The sequence below is a fragment of the Rhinolophus hipposideros genome, assembly GCF_964194185.1.
Source record: "Rhinolophus hipposideros genome assembly, chromosome: 18".
Taxonomy (NCBI): domain Eukaryota; kingdom Metazoa; phylum Chordata; class Mammalia; order Chiroptera; family Rhinolophidae; genus Rhinolophus; species Rhinolophus hipposideros.
In genome coordinates this window covers 53,517,551-53,540,981 of record NC_138064.1, presented here as the reverse complement: position 1 = coordinate 53,540,981, position 23,431 = coordinate 53,517,551, and the positions used below count along the sequence as shown (strand labels likewise).

General features: G+C 39.8%; 1 protein-coding gene across 4 annotated transcripts in view; it reads right to left on the bottom strand.

Annotated features, from left to right (window-relative positions):
• The window catches only part of CDK13 (cyclin dependent kinase 13), a gene marked incomplete at its 5' end in the record, with an annotated part of 105,780 nt that extends 89,513 nt beyond the window's left edge, over window positions 1–16,267 (bottom strand). For all 4 annotated transcript variants that reach the window (XM_081080024.1, XM_081080026.1, XM_081080025.1 and 1 more), the window contains one exon: window positions 15,051–16,267. In XM_081080024.1, coding sequence (XP_080936150.1) covers window positions 15,051–16,267 — 1,217 coding nt within the window. The remainder of the gene's footprint in view (window positions 1–15,050) is intronic.
• Between the last annotated feature and the right edge of the window lie 7,164 nt (window positions 16,268–23,431).

The window sequence follows — 23,431 nt, the reverse complement described above, 5'->3', positions numbered from 1 at the left end:
TATCCCCAATGCCTAAAACTATGTCTCTCGCATGCAGTAAAGGATCAAAAGGTATTTATTGATTAGATGAATAGAAGAGCAAACAACAGGTTATATACTTTTCTGAATAGCTTCAAATACTAGCAGAACGCTTTGCATAACTGATATCCACCTAGGTAACAAATGGTTATAGGTCCAGTGATAAAATTCTACTTACACTAAAAAGTTAGGAGACAATTACGTTTAGTTAATTAGCTTCTTCATATAAACGTTGAGCTGAATTTATTTTTATTAACAATCAAACATTTGACATCCACTATCAATTAGGATTTAATGAGCAAAACTAATTTTTCTAACATAAAAAATATCCCTTATTTTTAATAACTAGAGATTCTTCGTGGTAAGAAAAATAATACAGTCATGATAGAAAAATACAAATCACCAATAAAAAAAATTAAAATGCTCCCTTCTTTTTAGTAACCAGAAAAGGTAAAATGGTAATAAATTTGCATCCATCAGAATGGCAAAAAGTGGAATTTTGAAATTATCAAGTATTCTTATAATGCAGAGAAATGGTCACACATAAATTATCAGAGAATATAAAATTGCTAAGCCTTTTTAAAAAGGCAATTTGGCAGTATTTATCAAATGTTTTTGATCTGCAATTTCACTCATAAGAACAATTCCATTTGTATCAAAAATTATTACACAATATCCTTTAAAGGGTTGTTTGTAATATAGAAAAAATAGCTTAGTGCCCAACAATTGATGGTTAAATAAAGCTTGATAAATTTCATTATGGAATTGTATGTAGTCATCTGGAAAGATCTTCAAATCATACCACTGGAAAAAAACATGTAGATAATAACATTTATGGTATAACATTCTTAATGTTTATGTGTACATATGTTTATATGTAAGTATACAAGTATACGCAGAAAAGGGATGTATACCAATCTCCTTACATGGTTATATATTTAGAAAAGAATGGAAATGAAAAAAAACATTAAAGGGTTTCTTTAACATATTGTTCTGCATGCCTCTGTACTGCTTTCAAGCATTTCATATGTAAGTTTTAAACAGAAAGTACAGGTTAAAAGTAGTAAAATAATTTTATTACAGAAAACTGAAATATACGGAAAAGTTTAAAGATAAACACCATCAGAAATTACTATAAACCAATATGGATAGTATGAAAAATCAATATTATTCTTTAATAAAAATGAAAAAGTTGTACAGATTTATTCCTATTTCACTACACCAACTGCTTAACTTCCAAGAATTAAATCTAGAAAATCATGAGTGCTTTAAGTAACACTAATTACATAAAGAAAATACTATCAACATTAATACATCATTTTTAATAATGAACAGATTTCTTCTCCTAGCCCCTAGAACAATAATGGATAGTACATAGGCTCATGTTTAAGAATCAACCAAAGCATCCAGAATTTTTTTCTGACACCAAAAATTAGACTCTGAGGGAAACAATTTTAATCAAAAAATAAAATTAGACATTTATGAAAAATTCACAGCATCATTTTGTAGACAAACACTAAATACTTTCCCCATATGATCAGGAACAAGAAAAGCAAGTCCAATCTCACCACTGATAATCAACATTGTACTTGAGATTCTAGCCATTTCAATTAGGCAAGAAAAAGAAAAAAGGAATTCAGCCTGAAAAAAAGTAAAACTATAGTATATGACATAATCTTGCACATAGAAAACCCTAAGGAATCCACTGAAAAATATTAGAACTAAGAAACAAGTCAGCAAGATGGCAGGAAAAATGGTCAATATAGAAAAATATATTGCAGTTCTATTCACTAATAATGAACAAGCAAAATGAAACTATGAAAAAAGACTTCCATTACAAAAGCCTTAAAGAGAATAGCTAGGAATAAATTTAACAAAACAAGTGCAAGGATTGTACCACGAAAACTTCAAAACACAACTGAAAATATTGAGGAAAACCTAAATAAATGCTAAGACATTTCATGTTCATGCAATAGATGACTTAACGTTATTAATGTGACAATACTCCCATCTTGATCTACAGATTCAGTGCAATCTCTATGAAAGTCCCAGCTACCTTTTTTGCACAAACTGGCAAGCTGATCCTAAAATTCACGTGGAAAAGACTCACTCCCACCCCCAAAAGAAAAACAAAGTCAAAGCAATCTAAAAGAACAGAATTGGAGAACTCACACTTCCTGTTTCAAAAATTACTGCAAAGTTATATAACAATCAAGACTGTGTGGTACTTGGCATAAGGATGGGCATATAAATAAACGGAATAGAATTGAGAGTTCAGAAATAAACCCTCACATTTATGGTCAGTGGATTTTCCACAAGAATGTCAATACAATATAATGGAGAGAAACAATGGGGACAACTGGATATCCACATGCAGAGGAATCAAGTTGGACCACTTTATCTCAGCATACACAAAAAACAACTGAAAACAGATCAAACACCAAGATGTAAGAGCTTTTTGACTTTCGATTAGGCAAAACCTCAGCTATGACACCAAAGCACAAGCAACAAAAGAAAAAATAAACTGGACCTCATCAAAATTAAAAACTTTTGTGCTTTAATGGACAAATCAACAAAAGAATACAACGGGAGAAAATATTTGCAAATCATGTATCTGTACCATAATTTAACAGCTCCCCTATTCATAGTACTTAGGTTGTTTCAAGCGATTTTTTATTAGGTAGGCATTATGCAACCCACTTTACAAGTATAAAGACCAGGATCAAAAACGATAAATAAATGGAACAGCTTGATTGCATGATATTGCTCTGCTACAAAAGTACCTAAATCCACATCTGTGTAATTTCTAAGCCTTGCTTTTTCCTTTATACTGGATATTTGCCCAGCTAAACCAAGGTATAAGATCTAAGTGGGTATTGTGGTTATTCTGTTGACACTTCGCCGTAGGAATTCTTCTTCTTCTTTAGAGACCACAGACAATGACTCCGAAACTAAGAGACTTGTACAAAATCACACTGTTAGAATGGCCAAAGTGGTTATGAACACATCACGTAAGGAAAACTCCATTTCTTTGTGTTAAATTAATACTGACTCTCCTGAATACAAGAATTCCTGTCTAGATGGAGAAATATCACAAGTCACATCAAGGGACTTGTATCCAGAATACTTTAAGAATTCTTAAGATTCAGCAATAAGACAACCCGATTTTAAAATGGGTCAAGGATCTGAATAAACATTTCCAAAAAAAGACATACAAATGGCCAATAAACACTTATAATGCTCAACATCATTAGTCACAATGAGATACCATTTTAAACACCAAGATGGCAATAATCAAAAAGACAACTATTGCCATGGATGACCCTCATGTATTGCTGGTTTGAATATAAAAATAATGCAGCCACCTTAGAAAACAGTTTTGACAATTCCTTAAAATGTTAAAAATAGAAATACGACCCAAAAATTCCACTCCCAGGTATATACCCAAGAGGAAAAAATATATAATTCTATGCAAAAACTGTATATAAACATTCACAGAAGCATAATTCTTAATAGCCAACATATGGAAACCCAAATGCCCAGAAACTGACAATAAAATGTGATATATGCATACAGTGGAATATTTTGCCCTGAAAAGAAATGAAGTACAGCACAACATAGATGAATCTTAAAAATATTATGCTTAGGTAAAAAAAAGACCATGAATTATATTTCATTTATATGAAATGTCCAGAATAGGCAAATCCATAGACAGAAAGTACATCAGTGGTTCCCAGAAGCTGAGGGAGGTAAGAATGGGGAGTAACTACTAACAGGAAGTTTCTTTTGAGGGTGATTAAAATGTTCTAAAATTAGTGGTAATGGTTGCACAACTCTGTGAATATTCTAAAGACCACTGATTGTACTACTGAAAATTAGTCAATCATATGGTGTGTGTGAATTATGTCTCAAAAGAGATGTAATTTTTAAAACTAGAAAAAATAACATAAAACCTAAATGTTTTGTTTGTTCTAAAAGTATACTTCATGTTCCTTATGTAATACTAAAAGTTAAAAAAAATAAGACACATAGCAGACTTTTTACAGATTGGCTCAGGCAAATAAGTTCCAGTTCACTGAGCATAAAGTCCGTGTTTCTCTTCATGTTTCACTGAAGAGAGATAAAGATGGTGAGAAGTAGAGGGAGAGCTTAATATTTGATTTGTCCAAAGGCAGATACTTTTCTTTAGTCTAGCACTCGTCATTACGAACCTATTCATAGGCCAATATTAGACCCTGTTAGTATCAACAGGATTTTTTTTTTTAATTCTAAGGTCTTTGATATTTTCTTATTCAAATCACTTTGCCATTTGCTGGGTACCTATTACATACCATATGCTGTGGTGGGTGCTTAAGAGACACTAAGAGTTAAAAAGAACCACATGGGACTTACAATCCAATGGATAAAGCAGAGACAAAACACTATGGAAAACCTTGTCAAACTACGCCAAGCCAGAAGCAGAGTAAGTCAAAGTACTGAGGGGTAAAAAGTAGTCCATGTAGAATTCCATACCCAGCAAAAATATCTTTCAAGATAGAGGCTTTCAGACAAACAAAACAGCAGACCTGCATTGCAAGAAATGTTCAAAGTCATTCTTTGGCCGGAAGAAAATACTACATAGAAGCCTGGATGTACACAAAGGGATAAAGTTTTTGCAAGGTACATATTAAAGTAGATGCAAGTGACTTCTCCCATTTTAAAATTTCATGTCTATGTATAACATACGTAAGTCATACATATGTAGAAATAGAACATGGCAAAGGAGGAAGAAAATGGAAGTATACTCTTGTAATGTTATATTATACATTAAGGTAGACTGATTAATTGAAGATGTATATTTTAAACCATGGAGAAAATCTTTGTGACCAGGAGTTAGCAAAGTTTCGGGTTTTATTTGTTTTTGTTTTTTTGCGGGGGCGGGGGGCGGAGGTGTGGACAAAAAGCACAAATTATAGAAGAAAAAAATGCAAAATTGGATTTCATCAAAATTTAAAACTTCTGCTCTTTGAAATTGTTAAGGAAATGCAAGCCACAGACTGAGAAAAAAACATTTGCAAAACACGTATCTGACAAGGAGCTTGTATAGGGAATATGTACAGAATTCTTACAATTTAGTAAGACAACCCAGTTTATAAAGAATATGAACAAAATATTTTAAAACACTTAACAAAAGATTTGAAGAACAAATAAATACATGGAAAGACACTCAACACTAGTCATTAGGGAATGCAAATAAAACCACAGTATGACACTACACATCCACTGGAACCGCTAAAATCAAAGACTGACAAAAACTGAAGTCTTGGTTAGGATGTGAAGCACCTGTAAGGCTCAAGTAATAAAAACAAAAGACTCAAATGTTCACAGAAGCTTTGTTCATAATAGCCAAAAACTGAAAACAATTCAGATGTTCCTCAACTGGGTAAATGGGTAGGCAAATTAATGGCATAACCATAAATGGAATACTACTCAAAAATAAAAAGGAAACCACCTGAACATTCAACAATATCAATGAACCTCAAAACCATGCTAGGTGAACGCAGACACCAAAGACTACATGTCATATAATCCCATTTGTATAAAGTTCATGAAAGGTAAAAGTAATATGACAAAAAGCAGGTTAGTGGTTGCCAAGGACTGCCACAGGTAGGAATAGGGGACCGACTGCAAATGAACACAGGGAACTTTTGGGGGCCATGGAAATGTTCTTTATCAAGATTGTGGTGGTGATTACACAAATGTAACTACTTGTCAAAACCCATTCAACTGTACAACTAAAATTGGTGAATTATACTGTATGTAAATTATGCCTCAATAAAACTGATTTTTTTTAATTGAATGTCTAAAACAGGTCCCATATACCTAAGGAGGGTGTGGGGGGAGAGACAACGCTAATACAATCCTGGATGTAGGAAGTATCCATAAAAATAATCTCAGTGCTAAAGGAATTAATCACTCTGGATGAAATTAACGAGGGCTTCATAGATGACACCTGAACTATGGTCGGAAGAATGGGCAATAGGATTGGCCAACTGAGGGAATGGCAAATACTACGGTACAGGGGGCTTACAATTTAAAATAGTAAGGAGTCCAGACCCACAGATATAGAGAACAAGCTGTTGGTTACTAAAAGGGGGGAGGAGCGTAGGTGGGAGGTGAAAATACAAAGGAAAAAAAGAATCTGAGGTGTAATTTATCTTTTCACTCTTATCCCTGTTAAATTGCTCTACAGCTGCCATAGCAGTAATTGCAGTGATCAGTGATTCAGACTTATTCAGCAAAGGGCCTTAAGTAGGTTGAGTTCATTATTATAATCTGCAAAGTTTTTATTATTAAAGTAAGCCTGAGACAGGGCAGTAGGCCTCCATGGGGCAGTCATACTAATGACTCTTGAATTATGAAGGGACGTCAGCCCCATCAATGTTTCAGTCATGAACAGCAGTAACTGGGAACTTACCAACCAATAAAACCAACTAGCATTCTAAGAATAAATAATCTCATTATAAGTAGCATATGCAGTGCTGTGCAACCTTTTAAAAAGCTGCCTTTGTTCACTGAGGTATTGCTTGTAACAGCAAATACTAGAAACAATTCCAATGTCCATCTGTAAGGATCAGGTTCAATAAACTAGGAGGCAACCAGCCACACAATGGAATACTATGCAGCTCTGATAAAAGAAGGAGGGAGCTCTCGCAGTACCAAATGGAAAGCTCCTCAGGACATACTGCTAAGGACAGAAAGTTACAAAACAGATTACATAACATGCAGCCTTTTGTATAAAAGAGTAGGGAGGGAAATAAGAACATATATTCATATTTGCTTGTATTTACAAAAACCAACACTGAACAGATATGAGAATGGCATATAATAAAGGGCAGGGGGAAAATTCTATTCACCCACATCGAGTGAACTGTTATCATCTCCCCCTTCTAAAAAAATAAAATAGTAAGGAGTCCAGTTTATATCATGATCAGCATATGTAGTAGGAAATAGGGTAGTTTAAATGAGTCTGGGGTGGGGGATCTTAAATGCCCAGTTCAAGAATTTAATTCTGGGCTGGCCCAGTGGCTCAGGCAGTTGAAGCTCCATGCTCCTAACTCCGAAGGCTGCCAGTTCGATTCCCAAGCGGGCCAGTGGGCTCTCAACCACAAGGTTGCCAGTTCAATTCCTCAAGTCCCGCAAGGTATGGTGGACAGCGCCCCCTGCAACTAAGATTGAACCTGGCACCCTGGGCTGAGCTGCTGCTGAGCTCCCAGATGGCTCAGTTGGTTGGAGCGCATCCTCTCAACCACAAGGTTGCCGGTTTGTCTCCCGCAAGGGATGATGGGCTGTGCCCCCTGCAACTAGCAACAGCAACTGGACTGGGAGCTGAGCTGCGCCCTCCACAACTACGATTGAAAGAAAAAATCCTGGAAGTACACACTGTTCCCCAATAAAGTCCTGTTCCCTTTCCCCAATAAAACCTAAAAAAAAAAAAAAAAAAAGGAATATGATTCAGTAAATATGTTTTATAAAAAATGGTATTTTAAGATTAATTTGAATGCAGAAAACTGGAAAGGCTCGAAGAGTACCAGCCCAAAAGCAAGCAGACCCAACAATAAGCACATAAACTAAGGAGTTTCAAACTAAGAAGTTTCAAACTAAGTGGGCTAAAGACCACTGCAAAAGGATCAACAGAACAAGCAATTTATTGGAAGTGGGGAGGGAGAAAAGATAAATATTACTAAAGTTTTGGCACTGGGAGAAACTACCACCACTTAAAACACACACACACACACACACACACACACACACCAAAAACTTAAAACATTAAACAAGGTTAAAAAACAAGACAAACTCATGAAAAATACTTGCTAATGCCACCAAAAAAGTTAATACCACTAATACAAAAAGGACTCATAAATTAATAAGAAGACAAAAAAAAATGAATCAATAAGTTAGAACATCCAATAAACAGATGAAAATAAATTCAGCCTTATTAGATATTAAAGAAATGCAAATGAAAACAATGAGTTAATTGACGCCAACTGGTGGTGAGACTAAGGAAATGACCACTCCCACACTGTTGGAAAATACAACAGTATTTGTATTCTTCATTCTTCTGAAGATGCAATATTCATATACTGATATGCCCAGTATATCAAAACTACTCGGCATATCATTTTTGGCCCAACAATTTTACCCCTGGGAAATCCAATCTGGAAGATACTATGGGACAAATGCACAAAGATTGTAATAAATACATACACAAAACAAAAATAAAAAACTAAGAGTCTAGCAAAACAGACTTGGTCAAACAAGTTACGTTACATCCATTCAACAGAGAACATTAGAAGCCAATAAAAAGAATACACTATGAGTACAAAACAGCATTGTAGTATGTTCTCATTTATGTAAAATCTTATGACCATATATATATATATATATATATATATACATAAACATATATATATATACACATATATATACATATATGTATATACATAAACCTCTGTATATATGCATAGAGAAGTTGAGAATAATGTTCATCAAAATGTCATAGGTAATCATTTCAAGAGCTTGGATTCAGGGGGACCTTATTTAAAATCTTACACTTTTCTATACTAAAGGAAAATTTCTACCATGGGCTTGGCCTCTATTATCTTTGTAAACAGGTGAAAAATAACAAATCTGGAGAAAACAATGACTCCAAGAGAAGTGAAATAATTAATTTAATGTTAGATAAATTAAGTTTGAAGGGTCAATAAACTACCTCAGTGAAAGTGACCCTATCCAACTGAAAATGAAGAAACAGAAAAGTGGGGAGGCATGCCGCCCATTAACTATTTTCAGTTTTCAGTTCCTCTCACTACGCTTTCCATTTCCATTTTACATAAATTCTAGTTTTTAACTGAAATTTTATCCTCTAATCTACATTCATTTTATTTTTCAAATATGTTAAAAACACTAGATTCTCTCACAATTTAGTTGCACACAGTTTGGAAATTCACTGAACAAAAACCACTGCAAACAATACTTCTGAACCTATTATAGCTTAATGTTTTTGCTTCCAATACCAACTTTAAAGCTTACAAATACCTACATATGAAAACCAACCAAAAACAAAATAACAAAAACTTAAGTGATATTCACAGAAAAAGTACACAATAAAAGATTTAAACGACCTGAAATATGAATAGTAAGCAACACTAATTTTAAACTGTTTTTTCAGAAATAGCTACAATTCTTCAGCATTAGGAAATAAAACATATAGTTTGCTAAAAAGTTTCACCAGGAAAACCAGATCATTTATCTTGATCAGTACAACAGGAGTAAAATACATAAACACCAAGTCTGATTTTGTTCTACTCACACTGAAAGCCGACTCCCTGCATCCCTGACTCATTCCAGTAAAGCAGAAGCTAGAAGGAGCAGATTCTTAAATTCTCTCCTTTTAAATCAAAACATTTAATTTCCCCATCCTAGAGTATACGCAGACCAAAAATAGCAGGTAAGTTTAGAGACACAATCAGTATCTGTGCAAAAGTTGGTTTGTGGAGAATAATGCTATTTCAATTAATTCAACTACTAATTACACTTCAGAATTTGTCCTCTAGAAGCTTATAATCTAGTAGGGAAAACACAAATGTAGCCATCCAAATAATTATAATATGACATAATTTTTTTAAAGCTCTAAACAAAGATAAAGCAAAGTGCTCTAGGAATATAAGAAAAGGAATGAAATATTTCTAGATGAAAGGAGAAATGTCTCAAGATGGTGGAATTTGAGCTGGATTTTGAGTACAAAGCTGGAGGCATAGAATAGAAAAAGAAGCATTTCAAGCTAAAAGAACAGCAAGAGTAAAAATATAGAGAAATAAAAGTGGCTCTAAAAGATAGAATGGGGCAAGATCAAAAATGGCATTTCCTGAAGACGCATTAGACAGCTTGGACTTAAATCTACATAATGGAAGTGATACAATCTAACCACATTTTAAGAAAACTCTCCTGATAATGAACTAGGAAGAAAAGAATGGATGAACAGGGACGAAAAGAATAACAGAATAATAGGAAGTGTGATAAATAAAATGAGGGACTGAACTAAGGTGCTAGAAAGGGAAATGGAATTAGCGTTAGAACAAAAATGTGATAAGGACTGAATAGATGTAAATGTCAGGTAAAGTTTGGCAAGAGAAGGAGCAAAGCACAAGGCCATCCTGAGAATGAAAAAAGTAATTACAGGTTTGGAGACTTAAAACAGTTCACATAAATTTCCAACCCTTCTGAGCGTCTGTTTCTGCATTTATTCTAGTATCCTATATTTTTGACACTTTTCAAAAGCATTTTAAGAATTCCATGTATCTAAGGACTCATGACATTTCTATTAAGTACGCATCAAATCAGCAGTATTTTATGACAGGAGCTTCTTTTTTTTAATTATTCTGGAATATCTTTATTTTATATATTTTTGAACACCAGTTGTTAGGACAAAATACTAAAGAGTCCATGACGGAGATACCCCACATTCACTTGAAGTGAATATTAACAAATTTACTTACTTACATCTAGGGACCACCCATCTTTAGATTCTCAGGGTCTCGATATTTTTCCATAATGGAGGCTTCTACAGCTTCTTTGTGGGATGGAACACTTCCACAGGTTCAGAGAGAGAACCAATTACGAGTATATACAATTTACTATACTAACTGTAACTGATCAGACTTGAGTGACTTCAGATCAAGATATTCCATTACAATATTCCATCAATAACTAAGTGTAATTAATGTCTTTAAGAAATGATTTTAGCATCATATTCATAAAGCTACTAATTAGTAAAGACAGAATAAACTGAAAGAATCTATAGAATTTGTTTTTTAAAATCCTCATCCCAAGAATATACACAGAACTACCCTTCAGAACCACCCCCCCAAAAAAACTTCAAAATGCTGCAAAGATAGCCAGGAAACAGAAATTAATACATAAATACTCTAACGGGTTGAATTTTAGCAAAACAAATCATTATGTGAGATGGTCAGCTCCCCTGAATGCCAGGTGAGGTTCAATACAGCATAGTATCAAGTGCACGTACTTTAGAACCAAACCTGCATTTGAATCTAAGCTGACCTTGGAACAAATCACTTAACTTTTTAGAGTTTCCGTTTCCCAATCTATCAATAGAAATGTCTCCAACTACCACATGAGTTTTTGGGGTGAATGTACACGAAGTATTTATCAATACTGGCACATAGTAAAACCCAAATGTCAGTACCATTCCCAACCTTTCCTACCTAAACACTAAACAGTTCCTCTCTTCGGTACACCCTCACATTTATTATAGGGCCAATCAGCAAAACTTATGTGACTTCCCACACCCCAACAATCAAGTAATAAAGAAAATACGGTAAACCGGTTTCATAGGGGAAAAAGTAAAGCTAAGAAGGAACTGATGAAAAGCATGAACAAAGGACCAAAGATTCAGATGAAGGCAAAGAGCAGATTGTAAAGCAGGTATCAATAAAATGGAGAGGATGGAGAGGATTTATTCTAGGAACTAACATCAAAAAAAACATCAGCAATACCATGGTGTCAATACCAGTATTTTAAATGTGTATGCACTTCCTTAAAAATATCTACACTGACAATTCATTAATATGTGACGTATTTGGCTATGTATAATGCACACTTTTTGCCCAAATTTGTGAGGGAAAAATAAGGACGTGCATTATACACATGCAGCCCTAATTCCGTATCTATATGTTTTTTAAAATTTTTATTTATGTTTATGAATTAAAAATGTAACTCTAGAAATTAATAACGATATCCATACGCAAAATAATACCCTGGACTACGATCATCGATCATCGGTTTCATTGAACTTAAAGATGAACTTGCAACAATGAAGAGTTCTTGGCCTTCCGTGATGTGTAAGTATTGTAAATTTGTTACTGGTACATAAAATTTCTTGTGCCTTGTATCTGTTCTTATGTTTTGTAATTATTTATTACATAAAATTTTTTGTACCATAATATATTAAAAAATAAATGTTAAAATTCCTTTATAATACAAAAAACAAGTACCTAAATGTAAACAAATAAAAATTTGAATTAAAAAATTAAAACAAAAGATTTTTTTTCCCCTGAAAATTTGGCCGCAAAACTGTGTGCACATTATACACAGGAGCACATTATACATGGCAAAATATGGTAAGCTCCAGGTAGGCTGGAAAAAGATCACATTGCTGTTTCCTGCAACACATGGTCTGTATTAATACTTACGTAATCCAGGCCCACAATCTCATATGCTCAGTAAACTCCATCATCCTTTCATCTCCCATTTAACAATTAAAAATATACTTGTGCCGAATACTATGCTGAGCACTAGGATTACAATGGTGGGCAAGACAGGCTAGTTGCCCTCATGGAGCTCCCAATCCAGCAGTCTATATTCATTAAACAACATGGGCCCCCACAACATGGGGTATCGCAATTACTAAATTCTAAAAGTAAATACAACTTTTTGTATTAAACTGGACAAGAGAGTTCAATTAATTGTTTCCTAAACAGTAATTATACGTTTGTTACATTTAAAAATCTTAAGTTTTTCAATCAACTATTTTAGCTGTAAATTCTGGGTCCCACATTTTAAGAAGGACATTGGACAAACTAGATATAATGCGAAAAATCTAAAAACGTACCTTATGAAAAATGAGATTTTGGGCCGAGAAGAAAACACTCAGAAGACATGGCAACTGCCTTTAATTCTAAAGAGGTAGCATACAGGTTTCTCTGTATCGTTCCTCGTTCCAAAGGTTTAAACTTAAAGCAGTGGGTGAAAGTTACACAGAGAAGTGTTTTTGTTTCAATATGAAAATTCTAATTCAAGCTATTCAACAATATCTCAACCACATCACATTTCTGTAATAGTCTACACTATTTCTATACTTTGCGAAACATAAACTTTCATTTACTTCTTAAAATCATCCAAAAACAAGTATTTCCCTGTTATAGTTTAGGAAACTGAGTCTGCAAGGGTCTTGCTAAGACCCTGGGCAAACGAAAACTAGAACTCGAAGAGTCCCAAATCTAATGGAACAGGCTGTCTTCAAAGCAATGTCTTTCTACTTCTAGATGTATTCAGGCACATGCCAAATGGCCAGCTGTCAGTAGTGTTGGCCAAAATATTCTAAAGCTTATTCCAAATACAATCCTTTAGAAATACTTGTGGTCAATATAAACACCATGAAAAGATTCAGTAATGAACGGTCCTCTAGAATGCAAGCTTCATGAAAGCAAGGACGTTGCCTTCTTCACTGCTATACCCCGGTCCCTAGAACACTATCTGGCATATAATATGTACTCAACAAATATTTGCTAATCATGAATGATCCTAATCATACATACCACTACTACATAATATAAACAAAACACATAGCACTAGTAGATAATAAAGAACCTTGCAAAAGTATCCAGCAACGAAAAGGTTTGAAAAACACAAAATCCATTCTTAACATTGCACCATATACTTAAAATTGCTATTTCAAGTCCTGAAACTTAACCTAATCAGTTTTCAAAAATAAATTCAATTGAAAAAATGCAAACCTTAAATAACTGAAAGTAAAATGTAAGGTCTTACAAGATGTAAAGGCTAAATTTGGTGAAATGAGTCTTCAGTGTTGACTGTCTTTGCTTAAAGCATCAATCAACTAGGATTTTAAGTGTGCTTGAACACTTAGCAAGAATGAAGAGATTCATACAGCTGTTCTGATTTAAAGACAAACTGACATCTATATCTCTACTCACATCATCACATCTTTACAAACATTTACCTGGCTGACATTTCAAAAACATCTGCTAATTTTACAGGTACATACATTGTTCTGAGATTCAATGGAACTTGTACTTATAGGTACCTAGCATCCACTTGGCACTAATGAAAATAAGACCAATACGAAAACCACAATCAATGCAAATGTCATTTTGTAACACCCTCAACTAAAAGGCCTAGAATTTCCAGACCTCTTAATATAACATGCAAAAGTTATTTTTAATTCACACTGCTTAACATAGTATATATCAATGCTCACACTTTTTTTTTTTGGAGAATACATCAGAAGGCATAACATAGAGATTTACCCCAATTTCACTAGGTTAAATTACACCTTTTGAAGATTTCTGAGCAAAGATCCTAATATTTAAAGGTCTACTTAACTTTAAAGTAAGTGTAAATAGTAACTTAACAGTAAACAGTGTAAAAGCCTAAGAATATAGTAAGCCATTCACTTGGTTACACTGGATTACACCAACTAGATTACATTTATATGTTATTAGCAACTGGGTATCATCACAAACCAACACAGAAACCACAATCTTGTCATTTTTCTAACTTTTTTTTTGAAATTACGACTTTGAAAGATTGTGTAAGACATTATTCCACACAGGAATATTGCAAAATGGATTATCTTCCTTATCTTCAGAATTTGGAACTTTATAGTTCTATAACAGCTTCCACATAAGCTTTTCTTACATATTAAAAGAACGAACTTTACAGAAAGGCTGCTTTTCCCATCGTTGTATCATATGACACATTTGCAATCTATATCTAACTGACATAAGCACGTGATTCAAATTCACCTTTACAATATTTAGCCCTAAACTGCAGTCCATTCCTGAATATCCAACAATGAAACCTTGAGAGCTTTCAGAATTATCACAAATTAAACAAGCTCTAGGTTTACCAAAATTAGCTGCTGAAAAAACAACGAGCAGCTCAGAAAAACCTGTTCGTATACTAATGCAACAAGTTTAAAACTCTGAACTCTTCCTTAGAAATCTTTCCTGCCCGAGCAAGGAGAAACGGTCTGTGGGACCTGTTGCTTTGTCCCTCCAACCCCGTCAGAGGTGTCAGAGGCGCCAAAACGCCTCTCGCTGCTAGAAACGCGTCCGAAGCTGAGTTTTCTAGTCTCGGGTGGCTTGGAAGAGCCCAATCACCCCTTTCCCTGCCTCCGGGACCTGGCCAGTCCAGCTAAAGACGAATGCACGGGACAGCGGGCTCACCTGATCACAGGGCTGTAAGGGCTCCGGGAGCGGCGCCAGCTGCTGCTGCTGTAGGGACTGGGAGACACGTCGCCGCCCCGCTCATACGAGCTGTGGCGGCTGTAGCTGGGGGAGCGCCGGCGGCTGTAGGGACTCGGGGAGCGCGGCAGCCGCCGAGAATAAGGGCTGCTGCCACCTCCTGCCGGGCTGGGGGACTTGCGGCTCCTCAGGCTCTGCGAGGCCCTGTGGGACACCGGGCTGTCGTCCCGGCCTCCTAGGGGGCTCAGGGACCGCTGCCGTCGCCTGTAGGCCTTGGGCTCGGTCTTGTCCTCCCGGTAGGCCTTGGGCGGCTCTTTGTAGGCCGAAGGCGGCTCCTTGGACGATTTAGTCCGGCTCCGGTGAGCCTTCAGGTCTCGGTCCTTGCGGCTGCTACTGCTGCTAGACGTGGCCGAGGCGCTTTTCCGGCGGCCGCCGCTGCTGCTGCTGCTGCCGCTCTTGGCTGCCTCGGCCCGCTCCTCGCCGCTGTGGCTGTGGCGGCTGCGGGACTTGGAGGCCTCGCCGCCGCCGCGCTGCCCGTCCCGCCGCCGGTGCTCGCGGTGGCGCTCCTTGCTGCGGCCGCTGCTGCGGCGGCGGTCCCGGCGGGGCCTGCGCCCCGACCCCTCCCCGCGCCGCTGGGTGCCGGAGGAGGAGGCCGGACTCCCGCCGCTGCCGCCCGTCCCCCCGGCAGCCGTCGCCGCCGTTGCCGCGCTGGCGCCCCCCAGCAGCAGCCCCTGCTCGGACTGGGAGCTCACATCCTCGTATTCCACCAGCGGCGTCACACCCCCGCCGCTACTGGCACCGCCACCGCCGTCCTGCTGCGGCTGGGGCAGCGAGAAGACCCGACGCTTCTCCGCCTCCTGCCCGGCGCGGGGCCCGCGGCGCCGCTTCTGCCGCCCTCCTGGGCGCCTCTTGCCTCTCGCCAGCCGCTTGACCTCCAGAGGGGGGCCCGGGCTGAAGCAAGAGGAGGAGGCCGCGGCGGCGGCGGCTGCGGCGGCGGCGGCCGTGCCGGGAGCAGCCAGGAAGAGCAGAGGCGGCGGGGGCGGCGGCGGTTGCAGGAGCTGCGGCTGCAGGAGCGGCAACAGCAGCGGCGGCTGCTGAGGGGACAGGAATCGCCTCCGCTTGCGGCGTTCCTCCAACTTCTTCTCCGCCCAGCTCAGGCCCCCGCCTCCCCCCAGCGCCGTGTCCGAGCTGCTCGGCATCGCCTAGAGCTCGCCGCAGAGCGCGGCGCGGGTGCGGCCTCTCCCCGGGTCAGATCCTGGCCATCTCCCGCGCCGGAAACGGGAACAGCAGCGGCTACGGAGGGACACGGAGAACCAGGGCCGGCCGGGACACACGCCACGATAATCCGGGTCGGGACGCGGGTCCCTGGGCTCCAGGTCACAGTGGAATACGCAGCGGCCTCCAGGCCTGAGGGAAGCAGGAATCCGGGCGGCAGAGCTCCCGACCGTGCCCGTCGTCCTATCCTCAGCAGCAAAAACGCCAGATGCGCCGGGCGGTGACCTGCGGGGTAGTCCGGAGTCCTCCAAGTGCCCCCGGGGTGGAGCAGCGGCCTCCGCCGCGCTCGCAGCTCGGGCAGCGCAACGCGGAAGTACCACCTTCGTCGCCGCTTCACTCCATCGCGCCCTGACGTTGGGTGCGAGTTCAGGGGAGGGGAGTGGGCGAGACAACAACACGCCTCTGCCGCCGCCTCCTCCGCGTCGACGTCGTCCTCCAGGGGTGGTGGCGACACACGGCGGGCGCCTCTGAAGCGGCTTGGGCCTGACAACTCCCGGCCTAGGGCCTCGCGCACTCTGCTGCCCGCGGGGACGGCCGGCGGGGCGGGGCAAGGCGGGGGCGACCGGGCTGCGGCTCTCGGTTGGGGCAGCGAGTGTGCGGGGCCGGGCGGGGGCGTTTCCGGGGAGATGGGCGCGGGGGGGCCTTTCTGAGTCTGTGGCGGAGGGTATGGGCCCTGACTTTCTTCTTCCTTCGCCGCCGCCAGCAGAGGTGGCGGAGCTGCCCCTATCCTCCGCTCCCCCCTCCCACGAGGAGGCTTCTGGTGTGCGCGACCGGCCCGGGCTCGCTCCTCCCCTTCCCTCTCCGCTCCTCGTCAGGAGGGAAGACGACGGGACTTGTGGTTGGACCCTAACCTCCACAACCCCTCCCTCTCCTCGCTCTTGCGGCCTTTCCCCTAGGCCCAGACGCAAGGCCAGGAGCGCGCACGCACGTCACGCTCCGGAGAAGCCGTGGGTGAGCGGTGTCAGGGGACACGGAGGCGGGAACAAAGTTGCCGCGCACCGGCGTGCTCGCTCCCGCCAGCGATGGGCATCCGGACCGGAAGTGGCGTAACAGTAACCTCTTCCGGTGGGGGTGGGACTATGTGTGAAGAAGGGTTAAAGAAAGGAGAGACTTCGTGCACCGCCCACTGCTGTTGCTTGAGACTCTCGGAGCGATGGTCCTTGCGTCCAGCGCGCAGTGCCTCTCCGATTCTCCCGCAGGCGCTGCATCGCCTGCTTGTTGAAAGGTCACTGCGAGAGCCAAGAATCTAGAGAGACTGAGAAGAAAAATGTGCTTAGTGGCCTCCTAGACTTGGTAATCTCCCATCATCTACTTTAAGCCAAGCCCAGAGGTTGAAAGAGCTGCGAGAGCGGAAGAATGGTCACCCTGCTATAGAAGGCAGAGGTAGCTTTAAGCTTAAACTGCCTCATGTACATGCAAATTCCAAGGCCCCATCTTAACTTAAAAACACTTTGGGAATCACTGTGTCAAGTTCAGATAACATCGAAGTTCACTTTTTCTAAAAAAGCCATAAATTGATCTGGGGACTAAGTGTACCATCAAAAGGAACTATTGAAAAATCCTGGAATTATTATTACCAGCGGCCTTGAAGTTCAAACATCTTGCTCAAATGAAGGCTAACCTCGCATAAAAAGAATGAAACTAGACTGCCATCTCACCATATTCCAAAATGAACTCAAAATGGATCAAAGACACAAACATAAGACCTGAAACAATAAATTGCATAGAAGAAAACATACGTACTAAACTTGTGGACCTTGGATTTAGACAGGATTTTTATGAATTTGACCTCAAAGGCAAGGGAAGTAAAAGCAAAAATAAATGAATGGGACTATATCAAATTAAAAGGCTTTGCACAGGAAAATAAATCATCAACAAAACAAAAAGGCAACCAACCAAATGGGGGTTGATATTGCAAACAATACCTCTGATTAGGGGCTAATATCCAAAATATATAAATAATTACTACACCTCAACAACAACAAAAATCCAGTTAACAAATGGGCAGAAGACACAAACAGACACTTCTCCCAAGAAAACAAATAAGTGGCCAACAGATACATGAAACAATGCTCAATTTCACCAGCTGTTAGGGAAAGGCAAATAAAAACAATGAGATACCACCTCACACCTGTTAGAATGGTTATTATCAACAAAACAAGTAATGACAAGTGTTGGAGATATTATGGAGAAAAAGGAACCTTCATACACTCCTAGTGGCAATGTAAATTGGTACAGCCACTATGAAAAGCAGTATGGAGGTTCCTCAAAAATTTAAGAATAGAATTACCATACAACCAGTAATCCCTCTTCTGGATATCTACCCCCGAAATCTGAAAACATCCATAAAGAGATATGTACCCCTATATTCATTGCAGCATTATTCATGGTGATCAAGACATGGAAATAACCAAAGTGTCCTTCGATACATGATTGGATAAAGAAGATGTGGTACATATATACAGTGGAATATTACTTGGCCAAAAGAAAAGATGAAATACTGCCATTTGTGACAACATGGATGAATCTTCATATTATCATGCTAAACGAAATAAGTCAGACAAAAAGTTGAGAACCATATGACTTCACTCATATGTGGGATATAAAACTAAAAGCAACAAATGAACAAGACAGACAAATGAAAAATCATAGACACAGACAACAGTTTAGTGGTTACCAGAGGGTAAAGAGGGAGGGGGTTGTAGAAGAGGGTAAAGGGGGACAAATATATGGTGATGGAAGGAGAACTGACTGGGTGATAAACACACAATTCACTATATAGATGATGTATTCCAGAATTGTACACTTGAAACCTATGTAATTTTACTAACCAATGTCACCCCAATAAATTTAATAAAAATGTTCTAAAAATAAATAAAATTGAAAAAAATATAAGGCTGCCCCCTTAGCACTTCACCCACTTTCGTCTTAATATCTAAATCTGTAGGGCTGCCAAAAGTAACTTAGTAACTTCATTTAGCAACTTTATGTCTCATTTCTTACATTACCAAGCTCTCTTTTATTTATAGATTGGGCCCTTAGGATAATGACATTAAAATCTAAATGCCTTATTGGTTTTTAATGCGGTTCAATTGAAAAGCTAAGCAGTCCATTCAATGGCTACATATAGTCACCCTTTGCAGGTTTATTTGTTAAGACCATCAATTGGCTCTTAGTTCTTAAACAGTTGGTATCTATCCATCATTCATACCTGAGTGCAAATAATTTTAATTGACTTCACATCCACTAACACTGTATTTCAAACTGGACTGAGCTAAAGTAAGATCAGACTTCACTGAAAGAATGAATACAAAGAGTGTTGCTGAAGGATAAAGGAAGAAGCAAAGGAATAGGTAATCTAGAAGTCAGAGCATTTCTCAGGAGAGAAGGCCTAGGTGGGCCACACAGTGGGACCTGCTATGCAGCCAGAAGGAAATGGTACGAGCATTGGGAAACTGAATAAAAAAGTAAGGGCAAGGTGCCTAGAACAAATTTCTCCTTGGCAGTATTGCTGAGTGAAGGTCCTATAGGCAGCCCCCTGCTAAAGACTAGTTACAAGGGGCTTTTCCAAAAAGTAGATCAACCTGCCTCATCATCCTACTTTGAAAAGCCTGGTGTAACAGAACAAGTAAAGCAAAATACAAGGTTTACCTTGCAGTTCTTCACAGCTATAACCAATTTCACTTGAGAATGTCATCTATCTTACACTTGCAAAGCAAACTTGATCCATAGTAAGTGGATAGAAATTTGCAAACAGAAAACTGCAAACAGGTTATAAAAAGAAAACAATTACTAAAATATCTTTACTGGGGTTTTGCCACCTACATGCTTCCACAAAGATTCTATCTTACAGGGGGTGGAGAAAACAGGAAGAAATTAAGCATTTTGATCTCCCCAAAGATACCTGCACACATGCATTGAAGTACTAATAATTTATAGGATTCAAACTCAAAAAAAATGAGAAAGGCTTTAAATTAGAAGCCATCTGTTTTGATAATAAGCTTGTCTACTTCTGTCCATATAAGGAGATTTGAAATTGCCACTTGGCAGTATTTTGCTGTTTGTATTATAATTTATTGTCTCCTGGTTTAAAAAAAAAGTGGTAAGTTTTTTGCTTTATCTAACAGATCATATTATACAATATCAACTGTTCTTAACATATGCTCTGAGACTTAAACTTTTTAGTGGATCACAGGACTATTTTCATAATAATAAGGGCATGATTTGTCTTTTTCACTGTCATTCTTTTACAAAGGTACCGTGGAGTTTTCCAGAGGCAGTACGACATATGATGACATCATTATTCTCACGGTTAATGGAATGTGTGTTGTGTGTTCATGTTCTCTAGAATGTTCTAAGATATTAGCTTTCTGAAATGTGTAAATACTTGGAATATCTGCATAACTCAGTGAACCAATATTTTTCAAATGACTAATGGATGATACTAGAAAAGCATGAGTAAAAGATTCATTCAAGGTACAAGACAGTGTGGAGATCTGGTCAAGATGGCAGAGTAGATAAACACTGTGCTCACCTCCTTTCACGACAACATCAAAAGTACAACTAAACTACAGAATAACCATCATTGAGGATCACCTGAAGTCTAGCTGAACCGATGCCCTACAACTAAGGATATACAAAAGAAGCCACCTCGAGACTGATAGGAGGGGCAGAGATGCAGAACAGGCTGGACCCACACCCACATATGACCATTAAAAATCAGGAGGAATATGTTGGCTGAGGAAGTCCCCCACAGGGGAGTGAAGGGTCCCAGCCACACACCAGACTCCTCAGCCCAGGCTTTCAGTGATGGGGAGAGAAATCCAGCAGAAATTGTGGCTAAGTGAGACGAGGGTGGATGGAGTCCCGGGTGCTCCTCTGAAAGGGACCACGCATGAACTTCCTTGCTGATGGACTCACTCACTCTGGCTCTGGCACTGGGGTAGCAGCTGGAAAGGTGCCAGGGACATATGGGGAGGAACTAAATTATCTGGCTTTAAGGTAAGGCCTGGAGGGGCAGCTTTCCCTTAGACGGAGGAGCTATCAGAAGCCATTGTTTCTTTGTTGAGGCCTCCCCACTCCCGGTGTGCACACATAGGCGGCCACCATATCTGAGTCTCCATTAACCTGGCTAACACTGTTGATTCACCTTGATTCCCTGAGACCCTACCCCACCCAACTTTCAGGCCCACCTAAGACACTTCTAGTGGCTTTTCCGTTCAAACAGCCTGTCTTGGCTCATGCTGCAGTTTCCCAAAATCTCTTAAAGTTTACAAAACCCAAACAAGGTATAAATATGGGTCAGAGGTATGGCTTCAGTGTGTCCCATACCTCTGACTGAGCAATCCCAAGCCCAACCCTCATGACAACTGGTGGCTCCATTTGTAGGTTGGAGTCTTGAGGCACCGCCAAGTCCTGAGCAGGTGGCAGCCAACAATGGATTGTTTTGTGGTTCATGCCAGGTGGCCCTGAGCAGGGCTCAGACTGCAGCTGAACTTAGCTTATGGTGGGGGCCTGTGGGGACAGAGCCAGGAGTGCAGTTTCCAGGCTCTCAGCCTCATGTGGAAAGGTGCTGGCTCAGGTAGTAAATGGCCATCAACTGTGATTGGATGACCATCAGCTGTGGCTAGTTGCCTATCAGCTGTAACCAGTGAGCCATTGGCCACTAATATACCTGCCATGGCGATGCAAGCAGAAAATGGGGGCTAGCAAGAAGATGGTGGCTGAGCTAGCAAGCAGCGGAGTGTGGATTGCAGATTGCAGAGAAGTGGATTGCTAACAAGTGAGAGTGTTTGGCAGAGACAAGTGGATGGTGGGTTACTGATAGTGTGGCTCCTGCCTCCTGTGTCTCCAACCCAGCCGCCAGCGAGAATATAGTGGTATGACTCCCCTATCTATGGCTCTGTGGGTGTTCCTTTTTGGCCTCACCATGTCCTACATTCTCATGTGGGGAACGGGAGCTGAGACCCCACCTGATACCCCACATAACAGGGCTACTTGCAGGAAGCCCTGAGGTTTTCATGCTTGGTGGCCAGCTTTGGACCCAGCCTGAGCATCACCTGGTCAAATCTGGGAACAACACACCCAAAGGGCAGATTGAGCAGACACCAGAGTCCTGGTAAAGCAAATCCCGCCCATAGAGTCAGCCCCTGCACAACAGTAGTCACAGCCAGTCCTCACAACCAATCAGCCCAAGTGTCAGTCCCTCCAATTAACATGCAAACAGCAACCATGGCTCAATTACAACAGCAGAGCACACATAGCACACACAAAGGATACACCTGGAGTGTCCAGTTCAGGTGACCAGGGAGGTTATGCCACCGAGCCCCACAGCACACTTACTACATAAGGCTGCTCTACTAAAACCAGAAGACATAGCAGCCCTACTTAATACATAGAAACAAACATAGGGAGGCAGTCAAAATGGGAAGAGAACTAAATGTCCCAAATAAAAGAACAAAACTTCAAAAAAAGAAGTAAATAAAATGAAGAGTTCAAAACACTAGTTATAAGGATGCTCAATGATAATGAGAATTTCAACAAAGAGATACGAAACATAAAAATGAAGATAGGAAACATAAAAGAGAACCAATCAGAACTGAAATAAGGAATACATTAGAGGGAATCAACAGTAGATTAGATAAAGAAGAGGATCGAATCAGCAATTTAGAAGATACGGTAGCAGAAAACACCCAAACAGAAGAGCAAAAAAAAAAAGGAATCCAAAAAAAAAAAAAAATGAGGATAGTTTAAGGGGCCTCTGGAACAACATCAAGCATAACATTATTTAGAATTGAAGGAGAGAGAAAGAGCTTCCCAGACAAGAAAAATCTAAAGGAGTTCACCAACACCAAATCAGAATTACGAGGAATCTTAGAGGAACTTCTTGAAGATGAAGAAGAAAGAAAAAAAAGATTAAAAATCTGAATATTAAATGGCAATAACTATATATCTGTCAACAATTATTTTCAATGTTAATAGATTAAATGCTCCATTCAAAAGATAAGGTGGCTGAATGTATAAGAAAACAAGACCCTTACATATGCAGCCTATAAAAGAACCACTTCAGATCAAAATACACACAGACT